Below are 17,423 nucleotides of genomic sequence, written 5' to 3' on the forward strand. Positions count from 1 at the left end.
CTGTTCATCTGCCGAATAAGGAGTCTCGAACAATGGACAGATACGGGAAGCGTATCTTTTCTTCAGCGGCATTTACCCTTAGATCGCTGAATTACCTTACTCACTTTACGAGGCTCCAGAGAGATCTCCTTAAAGAGTTAGGAGACTGTTTACAAGGTACATGTACTGAGGGAGTCCCTGACAAGGTTTCTGCCCAGTTGTCCACCTTGAACTCTATCGTTAACTCTTCCATGCGGCTTATTTCGTATGCGGCCGATGGAGCTCGTAGAGCAGCGGGTTCAGGAATTTCCCTGAGGTGTCATTCCTGGATGCGTTTGGGCAACTTTGCGGAACCGTTTAAGTCTACCTTTACCAACGCCCCCTTCAACGGTTCCTCATTGTTTGGATCCAAGGTAAACTACACTCTCACCCAGTGTGAGCAAGAAGGAAAAACGCTCTCTGCCGTGGGAGTACGTTTTACTGTTCCCTCTAGACCATACCCTAAGGGTCACAGGGGCAGTAAGATGTGGTTCAAGAAGTCCCAGAGGTTTTTCCAGGAGGCACAAGGTGACTCCTCCAGCAGAGGAGGAGGAGGAAATGGTAGACGTCGCCCTAGAGGCAGGGGCGGTCTGCAAAACCAGGGAGGTCGCGATTCCTTTCTGGGCTGGCCTTACCAGCGCTCCTGATGTGGGGCCCGACTGTGCTTCTTTGGGGCCGGTTGGGGGTTGCATTTCTTTGTATCCAGAAGCCTGGCTAAGTATCACTTAAGACAAGTGGGTGCAAAAAAATCATTACCAGAGGTTATGTCATACCTTTTCCACCCAGTCACAGGGATCAGGCAACTGTGGAGGTCAACAAGTTGCTGTCAAAAAGAGTCATCTAGACTCTCCCAGCAGACCAAAAAGTATACTCAAGATTCTTTTTAGTGCCAAAACATACATGGGACTGGTTGCCCATTCTGGACCTCAGAAGATTGAACGAATCAGTAAAGAAGAACAAGTAGTTCTGGATGGTAACACTGCAGTCTGTACTCCCATTGTTAGGAAAAGACAATTGGATGTGCTCAGTAGATCTCCAAGGCGCTTACTACCACATAAAAATGGACAGGGCATCAAGGAGTCATCTACGCTTCTGGCTGGGAGCCAGTCACTACCAGTTCTGTGCTCTGCCCTTTGTTCTCACCACAGCCCCCAGGGTGTTCAAATGTATGGCAGTAGTGACAGCTCACCTGAGAGGTTGAGGATTCCGGGTGTTTCCGTATTTGGACGACTGGCTGCTAACCGCCCCCACCAGGCATCTACTCCTTCAGAGCAGGGACGCTACTATTCAGCTTTGTGCCCAACTGGAAATCTCTCTAAATTGGGAAAAATCTGCCTTATTGCCCTCTCAATCTGTGATTTTTAGAGGCGCAGAGATAGGCACAGTAAACATGGTGGTTCGTCTTCCTGCCGAAGGAGCACAAAACCTGGTTCTTCAAATTCAGCATCTTCTTCCCTTGTGAAGGGTCAAAGCCAAGATTGTTGTGCAGCTCCTTGGGACCATGGCTTCCACCATACTATTAGTGCCACTAGCCAAGTTACACATGAGAATTCTTCAGTAGCTCCTGTCGTCCCAATGGTCCTTTCAGCACCTTCCATTATCCCATCATATTCTACTGACAGAATCTTGCAAGAAGGACCTCCTTTGGTGGACATTACCCAATCAACTGACCACAAGCGCTTCATTTGTTCCTCGCCAACCTGTTGCCACTGTGACCACGGATGCCTCACAGATAGGATAGGGGGGGCATTATCTAGGCAGGACTGTCCAAGGCACATGGCAAGACCACAAGGCTCACCTGCATATCAGTGTTCTAGAGATGAGGGCGGTACTCCTGGCGTTGCAAACACTTCACGACCTTCTTCCTCTGGGGACTATTGCAATACAGTCAGACAACATGTCGGTAGTATGGTACATCAACAAACAGGGCGGAACCAGATCTTACCCTCTCTGTCGAGAGGCCATGCGAGTTTGGGAATGGGCGATATCTTCCCAGCGCTTTCTGGTGGCAACGCACATTCCAGGGATGACCAACGTGATAGCCGACAAGCTCAGCCGGGTGATCCTGATGCCTCACGAGTGGTCTCTGAAACAGGAAACAGCGGAACAGATTTTCCGCAGGTGGGGACAGCCTTGCTGCGATCTCTTTGCCAGCCCAATCAATGCCAAATGCAGCAGCTACTTTTCCCTCATCCCCCCTCCAGGGGAGTCACCCAGAGACGCACTTGTTCACAATTGGACCCTGGGTCTCCTGTAATGCTTTTCCTCCCTTTCCTCTCATTCCCAAGGTGATTCAGAAAGCAAAACAGCTGGGAAGCAAACTGATCCTCATTGCTCCTTACTCGCCTTGTCAGGTTTGGTTCCCCTTCCTCGAGCCTCTTCTCCTGGACAATCCTTGGATTCTGGTCCCAGTTCCAGACCTGTTGACTCACGTCAGGTTCGCTTCACCCCTCTTTACACACCCTCAGTTTGACAGTGTGGCTGCTCCAGTTCCATGCCTAGTCAGGCTTCACGACTTCTCACCTTCCGTGATTCATATCCTTACGTCTTCTCATAAACCTTCCACTAGGAGACTATATTCCAGTAAATGGAAAAAATTCTCTTTTTGTGCAGAGAAAATGGATGTTGACCCCTACACTGCCTCCGTTCCAGTGGTTTTGGAATTTCTTTCTGAACTGTTTCACCAAGGATCTGCGGCTGCCACTGTCAGAGTCCAATTGGCAGCGGTTTCAAATTTTCATCTAGGTTTCCCAGATTCTAACTTGATGTCTCATGAATTGTGCAAAACCTTCCTCAAAGGTGTCACTTTGCTAAGACCTCCTGTTCAAGAGCCTGTGGCCTCATGGGATTTAAACTTTGTGTTCTCAAAATTAACATCTCAGCCTTTTGAGCCTTCTCATTCATGCTCTTTGAAGTTTTTGTCATGGAAGACGTTGTTTTTGTTGGCTATCACGTCTGCAGACGGGTGTCAGAATTGCAAGCTTTGTCTGTTAAACCACCTTATCTGATTTTTCATAAATACAGGGTGTCCCTTCGTACTAACCCTTCCTTTGTCCCCAAGGTCTGTTCCCATGCCACTTTGAATCAGTCCATAGAACTTCCGGTTTTCTTTCCGAATCACTCTAATGCAGCTGAGTACAGATTTCACCAGCTGGATGTCCATAGACAGTTACATTTTTATTTGCACCGGACTAAAGACATCAGAAAATCGATCAACTATTCATTTCCTTTTCCGAATCCAGGTTGGGCTTACCAGTTTCCAAAGTGACTCTCTCATACTGGATTTCTATCTGTATAGCTTATGTTTACAGTTCTGAGGATAAACCTTTACCCTTTAAAGTCAAGGCTCATTGTACCAGATCTCAATCTACCTCTGCAGCCTTTCAAGCCAGGGTTCCACTTGATAATATTTGTGCAGCTGCTACGTGGGCTACTCCTTACACTTTTATTACTCATTACAAATTGAATTTAACCTCCAGGGGTAGAACATCTTTTGGTTCCACGGTACTCAGGAGTATTTTTCCTTGAGCCACCCAAGAATAAGGTGCTAGGAACGCTGTCCCATATGTAAAGAATGAAGGTGAGATACGACTACAGAACATAAAGAAGTTATGTACTTACCATAACGTTCCATGTTTGTAGTCCATCTCACCCTTCATTCTTTCGAACCCACCCTCCTGCCCCCATCCTGGAAGTACCTAGAGACAGAAAAATACTAATTTTATTATTTATGGGGACCTGTTAGTATTGGCTTCTTTGTGTATGTTGTTATTATTTCTTCTAGTCAGCAGCAAACAAGATCTGGGGATTGTACTGGTGCACCATGGGTACCTACCTAGCCACGAGCCAACCAGAAGTCTTCCAGCTTGTAAATAGGCCAAGTCAGAGCCATGGATCGGCTCCAGTACCATATGTAAAGAATGAAGGGTGAGATGGGCTACAAACATGGAATGTTATGGTAAATACATAATTTCTTTTTAATGAACTCTCATTAAACCAGACCATTGACCTATCAGTCTTCTACCCTCATCCACAAAATTCCTCTGAGAGGACTCTCCATTCCTTGGATGTCCACAGGCAACAGAGGTACTACTTGGACAAAACTAAACCGATTAGAAAGTCTGACCAGTTATTCATCTCCTTCCATCTGAGAGATCTAAGGAGGCAGTCTCCAAACAGACCATTTCTTCATGGATCTCAAAATCCATTGGCATGTGCTATTCCTATCATGGAAAATCCTTGCATGGTTATGTCAAACCTCACTCTACCGGGGCAGCTTCCTCCTCAGCTGCCTTTTTCAAAGGGACCAACTACGCTTCCATTTTAGAAGCAGCCACTTGGACCTCGGTTCACATCTTTACCAAGCATTATAAACTGGACCTAGCCTCGAGAGCAAGAGCAGGGTTTGCCAGGTCAATTCTCCAAGGCCTTATTGACCACGGAACCCAATCCTCCACCCAGGCTCATACCTAAAGCTCTGGTACTCTCCCTACTGTAATGAGTACTGCAACATGAGAATAGAAGAACATAGAATAGTTGTGTAATTACTCACCATAACCCTAGATGTCCTTCTCTTCCATGTTGCAGTATTCAGTACCACCCACCTTCTCCCTCTACCTTACCTAACATACCATGGCCTACCTGTGGGGACATAGTCATTCTCTTCCCCAGTCTCCACACTCAACATAGCCTACCTACTACCCTAGATATAGTCTACATGTAAGTCGAAGGGTTTCCCTAGTAGGACCCTCTCCCACAGGAGTACTACTGTGTGCGGCAGTTCATTCTGAAGAGAGTTCGTATAGACGTCACTTTTATACCCTGCATCAGTTTGTGGCCCTGCCAAGGGACATCACATGTACCCTGCTGGAGCAAAGACTTTGGTATACTGGCCGGATGACGTGGCTGCAGGCAGCAACCTCCCTACTGTAATGAACACTGCAGCATGGAAGAGAAAGACATCTAAGGTTATGGTAAGTTCTTACACAACTATTCTTTCTCCATTTTGGCTCTGGCTAAGTGTATTTTATTTTTTCTTCTAATACTTAGAATAATTGTTTTTTCTGTGAGTTTTATAGTTATATCTTAGATAGGTTGTTTGTCTTCTGATTTATTATTTGGCCGTTGTTTTTTTTTCACTTTAGGCCATTATATACCTCCCCTATCCCCTTCCCCTTTCTGCTAGGCTCGTTTAAGTTAGAGAGCCTTTTAAAAGTTTATTTAATTTTATATATTTTCTTACCTGTTCATTGTCTAAACAGTAAGCTCTTTTTAGGTAGACAGGTACTGTTGGTCCATTTTAGTTAGAGGGCCTTCTTCCCTGTGTTTTCCCTCCTTTCTATCAGAGGTCAGATTGTTGTGTTCTTTTTAAGACTGTCTCGTCCTTTCCTATTTCTAGTTACAGTTTGCTTAAATATAAAAAAAAATTGCTGTTGTTGTTGTTAAACATTAGGTTAGTTAAAATGTCTAAAGAAACTAAAGAATCCAAACCTAGATTCAAAAAGTGCACAAAATGCAGTCAAAAAATGTCTTTGACAGATGGTCACACAGTTTGTGTCTACCGTCTTGGTGCTGTTCACTTGCAGGAATCATGTGCCATATGGCATGCATTCAGTGTATTGTCAGAATGGAAAAATACCCTCATATTAAGAGGGTTACTGAAGACTCCATTTACAGTAGCACTTGAAGGTCAGAGTTCCTCTAAATTATTTAAAAGTCTTGTCTTCCAAAACAGAGAAATTGGGGAAAAGAATTTCTACTTTTCCACCCAGTCGGAACCATCAAAAAAATTGACAACAGAGTCCTCTTCGGATCCGAATACATTCAGAACTGAAAAATCTTCCTCCTCTGCTCCTGTGGTAAATTTCAGAGCTGATGGAGTTTCAAATATGGAGCCAGTCCCCAGAACTGGAACCGGTTTCCCCAATCCTGAGATCTCCATTGCTCCAGCGGATCAGATCTCCTGCTCCCTCCTCTCGATCATCCAGAAGCCTCTTCGACGATTATGTGGATCGTTTGGTGCAGAGACTTTTGTGGACACTGGCGCTGGCCACACTTCTGTCGACTCCAACCCGTAGGGATTCGGTGCCAACCAAGACTTCCTCCCCTTCATCAATTCCTCCTCCAATCCATTCTGGGACCTTGGAGCCGGAGTGTCTGGAACTGGTTGAAGTGGAACCGTCGGACCTGAGACCTGCACCAGGATCTTCAGGCCCGACTATGGCTTTGACCTTTTCATTTCCTTCTGAACTGAAGGGGTCTGGGAGTCTATGCTCTCTGGTCTGGTCCAGGGAGGACAGTTGTCTGTTCTGAACTTAGTGGCTTTGGCGCGGGTGAGCTCGGCTCCCACATCAGCTTCGGAGCCAACCCCCTTGGATCTTGGAATGTCTTCTAGACCTTCGAGACTGGGACATTCCTCAGATCGTGGGGGGCCTTCGAGGTAATGAGAAGAGTGTTGTCACCACCGACAGCTCCACTGCCAGGTACAGACATTCTTCTCCCAAAAGCGCCAGTGTCTGCCTCAGCAGCACATCCACACGAGCATGGAGACCCAAAGCCTCAGGATGCCCCATTGGATGAAGCCCCCTTCTTCTGAAACCTCTCCAGAATACCCTTCCAAAGAGGTCCCTCGAAAGAGATTATGCAAGAGGAAGCATTTAGACTTCCCGGAGGAGTCCATCACTTCAAATACAGACCTTGATGAGTCGGAAGGGTCCCCACTGTCACCCTCTGGGGATGTATCCTTTACGGACATCCTAGAAAACCTGAAACAGAGAGGTGGCTGGAAGCTCATCAACCCTTCTGAGGAGGAGTGCATATACCTGGAGGCTTTCAGGTCTCACCCTTCCACCTCTTGTGTGTCTCCGCCTTTTGACGAACACGTGAATATAGTTAGTCGAAAGGTGTAGGAGTCTTCCAGATACAGTGGAACCAGTTCCTCGGAGGCCAAATTATTTCAGCACCTTCAGCCAAAGAGTATCTTACAAGGGGTGTCCCGGTAGATGCTATGGTGGTGGCAGCAGCCACCAAAAAAGAACTGTCAGAAACATCTTCATCTGTCCATCCACCGAACAAGGCGTCTCATAAGATGGACAGATATGGTAAGCGCATATTCTTTTCAGCGACATTTGCTCTTAGATCGCTTAACTACTTGACTCATTTTACCAGATTACGGAGACCTCTCCTGAAAGAGCTAGGAGATACTCTACAAGGTTCATTAGCTGCAGGGGTGTCACACAAGGTTTCCTCCCAGCTCTCTACCTTAAACACTGTGGTTAACTCCTCCATAAGGCTTATTTCTTACGCAGCAGATGGAGCGAGTAGAGTAGCAAGTTCAGGAATTTCCCTGAGGAGACATACCTGGATGCGCTTGTGCGACTTTGCAGAGCCTTTTAAGTCTACGTTTATCAATGCTCCTTTCGATGGTTCATCACTTTTTGGACCGAAAGAAAGATGCACTCACCAGGTACAAGCAAGAAAGAAAACTATCTCCACCATTGGAGTACGTTTTTTCCTACCTTCTAGACCCTATCCCAAAGGTCAAAAGAGAGGAAAGATGTGGTTCTGAAAGTCCAGAAGAGTTTTTTCAGGATGCACACGGAGACACTTCCCCCAGGGGCAGAAGGGGAAGCAATAATGGGAGGCGCCGTCCTTGTGGCAGAGGAGGTCCGCAAAATCAGGGTGACCAAGATTCATTTTGCGGTAGGTCCTTTCAGTGCTCCTGAAAGGAGGCCCATCTCTCCATCTCTGGGGGCAGTTGGGGGTTGCTTGTCTTTGTACCCAGAAACCTGGCAAAAAATAAAAGACAAATGAGTACAAAGCATCGTGTCCAGGGGCTACTCTGTACCCTTTTTTTCCCCATCCCAAACATGAAAAATATCCCGGACATTCCCCCCAATCAGCGGGAACAGGCAACTCTAGAGATTCAAAAGTTGCTAAACAAAAAGTCATCCAGACAGTCCACACAGACCAAATAGGATCCGGAACTTACTCAAAGTTTTTTTTAGTTCCAAAGAAAACAGGGGACTGGAGACCCATTCTGGATCTCAGCAGATTGAACAGATCAGTAAGTAAAACAAAGTTCCGGAAGGTAACACTGCAGTTGTTTCTTCCCTTTTTGGGAAAAGACAATTGAATGTGCTCTATAAACTTCCAGAATGAGTACTACCACATAAAAATGGACAGGCCATCCAGAAGTCAACTGCACTTTCGGCTGGGAGCCATTAATTGTCAGTTTCGAGCCCTGCCCTTTGGTCTCACCATAGCTTCCAAAGTGTTCACCAAGTGTATTGCAGTGATCACTTCTCACTTGAGATGTCTGTGATTCCAAGAGTTTCCATATCTAGACGACTGGCTCCTAACTGCCACCACCAAGCATCTACTACAAAAAGCAAGAGACACCACATTACTTCTCTGCTCTCACCTAGGCGTCATGATAAACTTCGAAAAATCTGCCTTGTTGCCATCTCAACGTATCATTTTCATAAGAGTAGACTAAGACACGACACACATGATGGCAAAACGTCCTACAGAAAGAGCTCTAACTTTGAGACAACAAATCTTGAACCTTCTCTCAAAAACAGGTACAAGCAAAATCAGTTTTGCAAGTCGTGGGAACCCTGGCAACAGCGATAAACTTAGTTCCATTAACACAGATGCACATGAGAATACTGCAGTGGGTACTGTTCGCACAGTGGTCGTTGCAGGAACTACCCATGTCTCACCGAATTCTAATAACAGAGTCCTGCAAAAAAGACCTTCGCTGGTGGCTTCACTCCATTCATGTAGCATCAGGTCTACTATTTGTCCCTCCATAGCCTTTGGCCACAGTAACCATGGACGCCTTCCAGGCAGGGTGGGGGAGGCATTATTGGGGAAGGACAGTCCAAGGCACTTGGCAAGATCACAAGGTCCATTTTCACATCAATGTCCTAGAGATGAGAGTGGTGCTTTTGGCATTGCAGGCACTACAGGACTCTCTTCCACTGGGAAGTATTGCAATACAGATAGACAACATTTCAGTTGTTTGGTACATAAACAAGGAGGCACCAGGTCCTATCCTCTTTGTCGAGAGGCCCTGAGAGTATGACAGTGGGCGACCTCCTCCCAAGGCTTTCTGATAGCAATACACATCCCGGGGAAATCCAGCGTGGTAGCAGACAAACTCAACAGAGCAATTCTGATGCCTTACAAGTGGTCCCTAAAACAAGAAGCAGTGGAGTTGATTTTCTGCAGATGGGGCCAGCCTTGCTGTGACCTTTTTGCCACATCATAAATGCCAAATGCAGCAGCTATTTTGCCCTAATCCCCCCTCCGGGGGAGTCACCAAGGGATGCACTTGTACATGATTGGCCCTCGGGTCTCCTTTATGTATTCCCTCCCTTTCCTTTGATACCCAAAGTTTTTCAGAAAGCCATTTCATTGGGAAGCAATCTGATTCTCATTGCCCTGTACTGGCCTCATCAAATTTGGTTCCCCTTCCTATGGCCTCATCTCCAGGAGGAGCCGTGGATTCTGGACCCAGTTCCAGACCTTCTGACTAGTACGTCAGGAACGCTCCACCCCTCTCTTCATACCCTGAAGTTGACAGCTTGGCTGCTCCAATTCCAAAAATAGCCAGGCTCCCTGACCTTTCCTCTTCTGTAAAACATATCTTGATCTCCTCTCCTAAGGCCTCAACAAGGAAACTTTACTTGAGCAAGTAGATTTTCTTCCTGGGCATTAAGTAAGCAGATTTATCCCTTTTTCTACTCCTATTGCTTCCATTCTCAAATTTCAAGGATTTTAATGAAGGAGCAGCTGCAGCTACCATTCGAGTCCAGTTAGCAGCAATATCCAATTTTTACATGAATGATTTAGCCACAATTCTTATGTCTCACAGTCTATGTAAAGCCTTCCTGTATCTAAGGTCACACTTTCAAGATGGTTATCAGACTGCAATAACTATACGTACAAATCTAATAATAAAAATCTTCCTGGGATAATCAAAGCTCATTCTACAAGAGCCATAGCAGCTTCTTCTGCCATTCACTCTAGACTACCAGTTGACACCATCTGTGCTGCTGCAACATGTGCAAGGCCACCATACCTTTTTCACTCATTACAAAGTGGATTTGGTGTCCAGGAACAAGGCCTCCTTGGGTCCACTGTTCTGAAGAATATTCTCCCATGACCCACCCAAGAAATATGGTGTTAGGGATGCTGTCCCAGCCCATGAGGAATGAAGTCGAGATAGAACATCATCACATAAAGAAGTTATGTATTCACCATAACGTCCCATGTGTGTTGTTCGTGTCGCCTTCATTCTTGCATCCCATATTATCAGCAAACAGGATCTGAGGAGCTTTCCTTGTGCATTATGGGATAGGGATACAGCCCATGAGCCAGTGGAAGACCTTGAGCTTTTGTAAACGGTTAAGTCAGAACCGAGGGTTGGTTCTGAACCTAACCAGTGAAGAATGAACCTAACCAGTGAAGAATGAAGGCGAGATGAAAAACACACATGGAACGTTATGGTGAGTACATAACTTCTTTTTTACATGGTAGGATCATGATAAACTGAAAATATCAACACTTGCGTCATTGTCTGTTATATAGGTTTGTGTAGGGTTATAAAAGTAATCTGCATCTGTAGAAATATTTTCATGTCCGATACCTACATTCTTTGACACTTCTCAGTAAAATACCTTTATCAGATAACATGTCCAGTAACAGGTAAAGTAATGTATTCCATAGACGATCTATGGAGAAAGTGGTTGTAACAGTGTTACTTCATGTGGCAGTTGAGCTGCCATAGATTTTCAGGTATGTAGGCTTATCTGAAGTTCTTTTGGACCTGTCTATGAATAGGTTCTTGGCTGTCAGACAATCTCTGATTAGAATTGTCACTTTCTGGCAAAGTGTCAGACACTTGTCAGAAGTAATCCCTTTGTAAAGAAAACTTTACAGGACAATCCAAAAAACTTACAGAAGGTGAACCAAAGAATAGGAGTAATGCTGTAGGAGTAGGAAATTAAAAGGTGAACGTGGTACTGGATTAGGTTATATTAGTATGTACAGTGGCTCTCTTCATTCTCTCCTTCAGCATCTCCCCATCCATCCAAGAGAGGAGTTAGTAAAGAAGATTCAGGCAAAAGTTGATAACTAGGTGGTAAGACGGATGGCTCACAGATCTGGAGAGGAAAGGTTCAGAGCCAAAAGAGAATTGCCTCACATTTTCTCAGTTAAGCCTTAGGCTTTAATGTTGTTTAATTTTTAAGGGTTGACAGTATTTCAGAAGATGGAATGGAAAGAGGTAGGACAGGGTAAGAAAATAGAAAAGTGCCACTTTTTTACATTGTAACAAGGAGGTGAGTCAGTAGTCTGAAGCCGTATTACTAGTCTGGGAGAATGTCATATTGACTGGAGTAGTGCAAGATTTGCTTGTATATTAATTTTTAAAGAATTTAGCTAGAGGGTCATGGTTTGCTATTGGCCAGTAATCATTTGCTGTTTTAGGGGTAGCACCTTCGGGTTAAGGTCTCATGAGTGCTCTTTTGAGTAGACTGGGAACTACACTGTTACAAAAAGAGCATGGCTAAATATGTGAGATAGTGATCTAGCAAATTGCTGACCCCCTCATTTAGGTGTTAGGGAGTGGATAAGGTAGAAATGTGAAGTCAAGCTGGCAGGAATTTTTTCAATATAATCTTTAATCTCCTTTTTTGTAATAGTTCTGAAATGGAATTATGGGTAGTCATTGTAAATGTATAATAGTTCAGTGGCATTGAGCTTGATGACCTGATGGACCACCTCACTAAGAAGTGAGGTACTGTAGGTTATGCCTTTCATAATATAATAGTTTTCAGCTCCAAGAAAATTTTCAGAGGCCTTGCTGATAAAATAAAATACAAAAAATAATATATTTTCTGCATCAAAACATGTGTAAGTTGTTATTGCGTATGGTAAATAGGATTACAGTTAACTCCAAGAGTGTATTTATCTGTTTTCAAAGCCATCAAATGGTCTGGCTGTTGCCTCTTGCACGTCTTAAGTCAGCTCTTCTGTCATCTGTAAAAATAAATTATTTTAATCCATTATATCTGTAAATATATATCCGCGGTGGTGCAGCGGTAGCGTTGTTGCCTCACAGCAAGAGATTCTCCCGTTCGATTCTCAGCTGGAGTGCGGGGAGTGCCTTCTGTGTGGAGTCTGCATGTCCTCCCCGCGGTTGGGTGGACGTTCAAAAGACATGCATAAATGGGCGTGCCGTCGTTGAAGGTTGAATGTCGAGCTGGCACCTTGGCATTCGTGAAAATCTACTGCCAATCATTAGCGGACCGGAGTTCCGCTGTGGCGACCCCTAACCAGGAAAAGCCGAAAGACAAACAACAACATATCTGTAAATGCTTAAGACTGTGCAGCATTACTGTTAAACCTGACATCACACTTTTTGCAGTGTGAGATTGTATCACTTATGTCATAATCTGCATTGCATGTTGACAGGCTATGAATTTCCACAGAATGTTTGCCATTACTTATGTGCTTTAACTTCAAATCCTTTCTGATACAAAACTTGCATAACTAGCTTGTTAATGTGTCAAAGTATTGGTTTTGTAGTTCTTTTTTTTTTTGCTTGAATCTAGTTATCGCCTGTATTTCTTCTTTTTATGTAGAAGGAAAATGCAGTTTTAATTTTTTACATAATAAAAAAAATTTTTTTCAGCTTAAAATTGTGATTTGTAATACAAGCATTAATTCCCTAGTCCCCAGTTTCGTATTATAGGGTATGTAAACTTAATGTGTATGTTTGCGTAAATATGTTTATGTGTGCATATATAATGTTGCGCAGATGTTTCTGGAGTGCAGAATATAACAAAGTTTTGTGGACCGTGGGTGGAGCCCATTGGCTGAAGTAGTGGCATCTGTTGGAATTTTGTCTTGCAGAATGAAATATCTTTTGAATTTATTGCTTTAAAATAAAAGGAGGTAGTTTGTTGAAAGGTTGCTTGTCATCTTGAAATTCTTTTCCTTTTTGAGTTGGTGGGAAGTAATGATGAGAACTATTTTAGAAAATTGTAGGAAGTTAAGCAACCCGATTATGTAGTAATAGCATCACTTTGTAAGGCTTAATTATGAGCTGTTGTTTTGTTTTCCAGATACCACTTTTTGTGATTGTTTTGTAATGAGGTTTGTGAAGCAAGGAAGAAGTGTGAGTTGTGATACCTTGTAGTGAGTGCTCTTTGCTATATCTCTTTTCAGTATAAATATATTTCTAAATTCTGCTGAGGGTGTGTTTTCCATTGCCAGCATACTTCATCTGTTACTCTGCATAGTGTTAGTGAACCAGTTTGATGATAATTATGTTGATAGTGTTGTTTACAAAAGAATATTACTGTATTATCTTCTGGCAGCGTTTGTTCAAAGGAGTGGGCAGAGAATAAAGAAATGTCATTGCCTTGGGCTTCAACTTCATTTTTTGGTGTTCCTTAGGAGAAAGTCTCCCAGTCTCCCCTTCCTCTTCTAGACATCCCTGTATTCAATATCATCCCAGAACTGTGTGTATCTTTAGGGTTTCTGGTTGTGGAGGATTGTGTCAGTTGTAAGATGCTATTAAATGTTTCTAGAGACCATCGTATCTCCTCTGAGGGTGGTCTGCCCAGTTTTGAAGAATGCCACATTGAACGTTAGCCAATATAGAAGCTATTGGAACATTTGTGTGAAGTGTAGTCGTGTCTCAGGCTTAAAATGACTATTGTCTGTATAACTGTGTCTTATTTTCTCTTCTTAAATTTGGAGTAAAATGACTATTTTTTCATTATCATTCTAAATGTAGGTGCTACAATGCTTTTGGAGCTAGGAGCACAGGGTGTTTTATAGCTAAGTATTCCAGTATAATCCCCTGAAGTCTACATTGATATGTGTCAAAATATTTTACAGATGTATCTTTTATGTGCAGGTGCTAAAATAACCAAAAACTAATAGTAATATGGACATAGCTTTCTTGAAAATGTTCAGTAGTAAAGTAGTGAAACACTTTCCCATTTTTCTCACAATCTGAATGAAGAAGTCTGTTGTATACTAAACAAAAATGCTCACTCTGTTATTAAAGTGTGGTTTGGTGATAGAAATTATGTTTTTTTAAGTTATGAAGTTAAGTCATGTTAGTGTAAAAGTAAGATAAAATATAGTTATTTTCTGTAAAATATTTTGTGTAGTTAAAAAATCTAAAGTAAAAGTTATCTTGTTTTTTTTTTAAAGAAATTCTACTGAACTGGGGTTTTCAGCTGCCTTTTTCTGCAACTGTTTCTAAGTTCAAACATGACATGCATTTTATAAGTGTATTCATTTTAAATACAGAGGGTCACAAATCTTCCTGCTTTGTACTTTTAAGTGCAGTTGCCTACTGTTAATAAATTGCTTAGTCACTGAATGCTGTATTTTAGGCCACGTACAATTACCAAGTTAAAATAAATGTTTTCATGTTTTAAAAACATATTGTAGAAAGCCTAAATATTTGGGGAAATGAGGCAGGACCGGACACCTGGATGCCCTGGTACAGTGAGATTTATCTCAAATGTGAGTTGCAGTCTGTGGCCATGATGAATCACTGGCATGTTACCAGAAACCTGAGGGTCATAATTTTATGTTTTGCTATCTCTTTTCAATCTCACAGTTGGCAAGAGCTAGTATAATCAATTCAGTGACAGGGATACAAGAGCCTGCCATGTATAGAGTCAGCAAAAGGTAAGAGGTTTCCATCAGAAGCCAGATGGAAGTAGTTTGATTGACACCAGTGATTTCATTCGGCAATGGCCTGTTAAACTACAGGGGGGAACATATGTAAACTTGGCAATAAACACAGTTGTTTGGATGGATATTGTTGCACTTTCCTCAAGAGGCAAATACCAAAGGATGTTTATTCAGCAGAACAAAGCCAAAAGTCAAGACAGTGAATAGCTTATCTCTGTAAAAGAGTGTCTGGCATTACAGTCTGCATATAAAATGTATAGGGCTGATACCCAAAAGAGAATAGCACACATTCTGAATTCATGCCCCCCACACACACACACACACACACTTATTTTTATTTTATTTTTTTAATTCCCAGGTTGTTATAGTTTTAGAAACAAGCATTTATGTGTACATGGGTGTGTATGTAATCTACACACTCACACTAAGGATTTTGCTGTAGGTAATGATTCTGTGAAATTAGTCAAAGATTTAGATTGCCAGAGATGTGCATGTATGGTGCCAGTATTTATAGTAGGTATATTTATGGTTTTGTTCTCTCGGGCGAATATCCTTTAATGTTTGCCCCTTCAGGACTGTACTGTGGATTAGCTGGAAGGATTAAAAATTCCATAGAGCCAGCAGTCAGGATATCTGAAATGTGGTAGAGGGAAGTGTTGTCACTCTCTAAATGTCAATCAGAAGCCTTCTTGTCTGGCTAATGTTAAAGTGTTAATTTTTGCTTTGTTTTATTTATTGTCTGGCATTTTTTTAACACAGTTGGCCCGAGCAACGGTACGTGACCCTAAAACAGGTGTTCTAACAGTAGCCCACTACAGAGTATCCAAAAGGTAAGACCCTGGGTGAAGCACCTGCAGCAGATTTCGCCAAGCTTGACTGGAAATGCAGCTTTGCTTTAAGCATGTTTGTAGTGTTGCATTTAAAACGGTCCTTTTCAATGCATTTTCTTGCATGAGTGAATTCTGGTCTTGGTGGAGCATGATTGTTGTCTTCATTATGTAGTAATGCCAGTGTTTCCTGCAGATTAAGTGGCACCGTGTACTCCCATGCTGCTGCGTGGGTTTGTTTCATTACTGCTTGCACTTGGCTTTTGTTTGCTATACCTGTGTTGTCTTTTACTGGTTAAGGAGCAGCTCTTTGTCTCAGTATGTACTTCAGTAAATATTATATTAAGCAGTTTTAATTAGTGAGGAGTTACATATTCATTAGCATGTTTTGGATGTAGTAGTCTAGCTAAAAGTCAAATATTTGCCTGTTGCATGATAATTTCATCATATTTTTGATTTTATTTATTTCAAACATTTCACCATCCAGGGCCTATTTAATATGGGCTATCCAGCGAGATTATCGTCACCAGGTGCGGATAGTTATAAATGCATTCATATGTGTTGATATACTCAGATGTAGATTAAACATTTATACTGACACTGTAGCGCTTACTGTGTCATCTGACAACAGTAATGTCATATTCTACATATGCAGGTAGCATGGGAGCATAAGGAACCCTTTTTTGAAAACTTGATAAAAGTAGTTGCTCCATTATATATATAGCAGTAGTCCTCTGCCTGAGAAAATACAGGATAACAAATGAGTATGATCGTGGTGCAGCTGGCATGTAGGTGAAAATCTTGCAGCATAGTTTCCTGCTACACTTCCACCTGTGCAAAAGTGTAGGTATTGTCTTTGTTTTTGTTTTTTTTTAACATTGTTTATAATCCTTGGTGTTTCTGTGAGTATTTAAAGTATCACCAAATGAGTATCAGGTGTACTTTGTGGCCACAGTACTGCTCTGACCCACAAGTTAGACTTGCCATCTAGCATAGGGCCAGCTTTACTTGCAGCAGTATCTTTCAGGACATATTTGTAGCTTCATCAGTGTGATTCTTGCTTTGTTCCAGTGCCCTCTGACTGGTATCTGTTTCCTGTATCTGTCAGCAAGTCTACATTGTCCATCACAAATTCTGTTTGTGTTTGGGGAAGGGTCAACTTCTTTTTCCACCATTACGTCAGGCTTGACAATCGCTGTTCATGTTATAAATTTTACAGCTGTCACGGTGTAGCACTGACTATTCTGACTATCCATTCCTGCCATGGTTTGCTGACGGTGCTTTTACTAGATGAATATATTTCTTTTTCCCTTTTTTGTAAATGTGCATTGTATAACCAGGGATGTCACTTTGGAGGCCTTTTACAGTAGGTAATGTGGGATTTTCTTTTCTGATTATCACATCTACATGTAATTCAGAATTTCCAGTAGTAGTTCCTTTGCTTGGAGTGTGCATAACACCAGCCAGTGCATAGGATTGCCACCTTTTAAGAGGGCAAAAGAGGTATATGGGAGTGTGGCCAATATGACACAGGCCACACCCTCTACCATGACGTCACCACAGGAGTGGTGAAGGAACTGCAGATGTTCATCGTGTTTCACTGTTGCAGTCCTAACCAATGGGTTATCTGACTCCCGATAGCCCACGATCGGCCAGAATACAAAAGGTAAGTAAAAATTATGTCTGCTGTCGTTTGTTGTAAAGGACGTCAGGGCGTCCGATACAAAAGGAGGCAGCCAACGTCACTTCCCCAGTCTTCCTTGCTGCGGATCGCAAAGTGGAAGTATTTCTTGCACAAGTACTGGTCGGCAGTTTACCCTTTGTGTTTCCGACTACGAAGTTGAAGTC

General features: G+C 42.8%; 1 protein-coding gene across 5 annotated transcripts in view; it reads left to right on the top strand.

The window, feature by feature from the left end:
- Positions 1-17,423, top strand: part of P4HA2 (prolyl 4-hydroxylase subunit alpha 2) — a 1,028,898-nt gene that overhangs the window by 648,413 nt on the left and 363,062 nt on the right. For 4 of the 5 annotated variants that reach the window (XM_044069196.1, XM_044069197.1, XM_044069193.1 and 1 more), the window contains one exon: positions 15,508-15,578. In XM_044069196.1, coding sequence (XP_043925131.1) covers positions 15,508-15,578 — 71 coding nt within the window. Of the gene's footprint in view, positions 1-14,671; positions 14,743-15,507; positions 15,579-17,423 lie in introns of all 5 variants that reach the window. The other variant, XM_044069194.1, reaches the window with a different exon arrangement.

The sequence above is a fragment of the Protopterus annectens genome, chromosome 4.part0, assembly GCF_019279795.1.
Source record: "Protopterus annectens isolate FY-2018-M chromosome 4.part0, PAN1.0, whole genome shotgun sequence".
Lineage (NCBI taxonomy): Eukaryota > Metazoa > Chordata > Ceratodontiformes > Protopteridae > Protopterus > Protopterus annectens.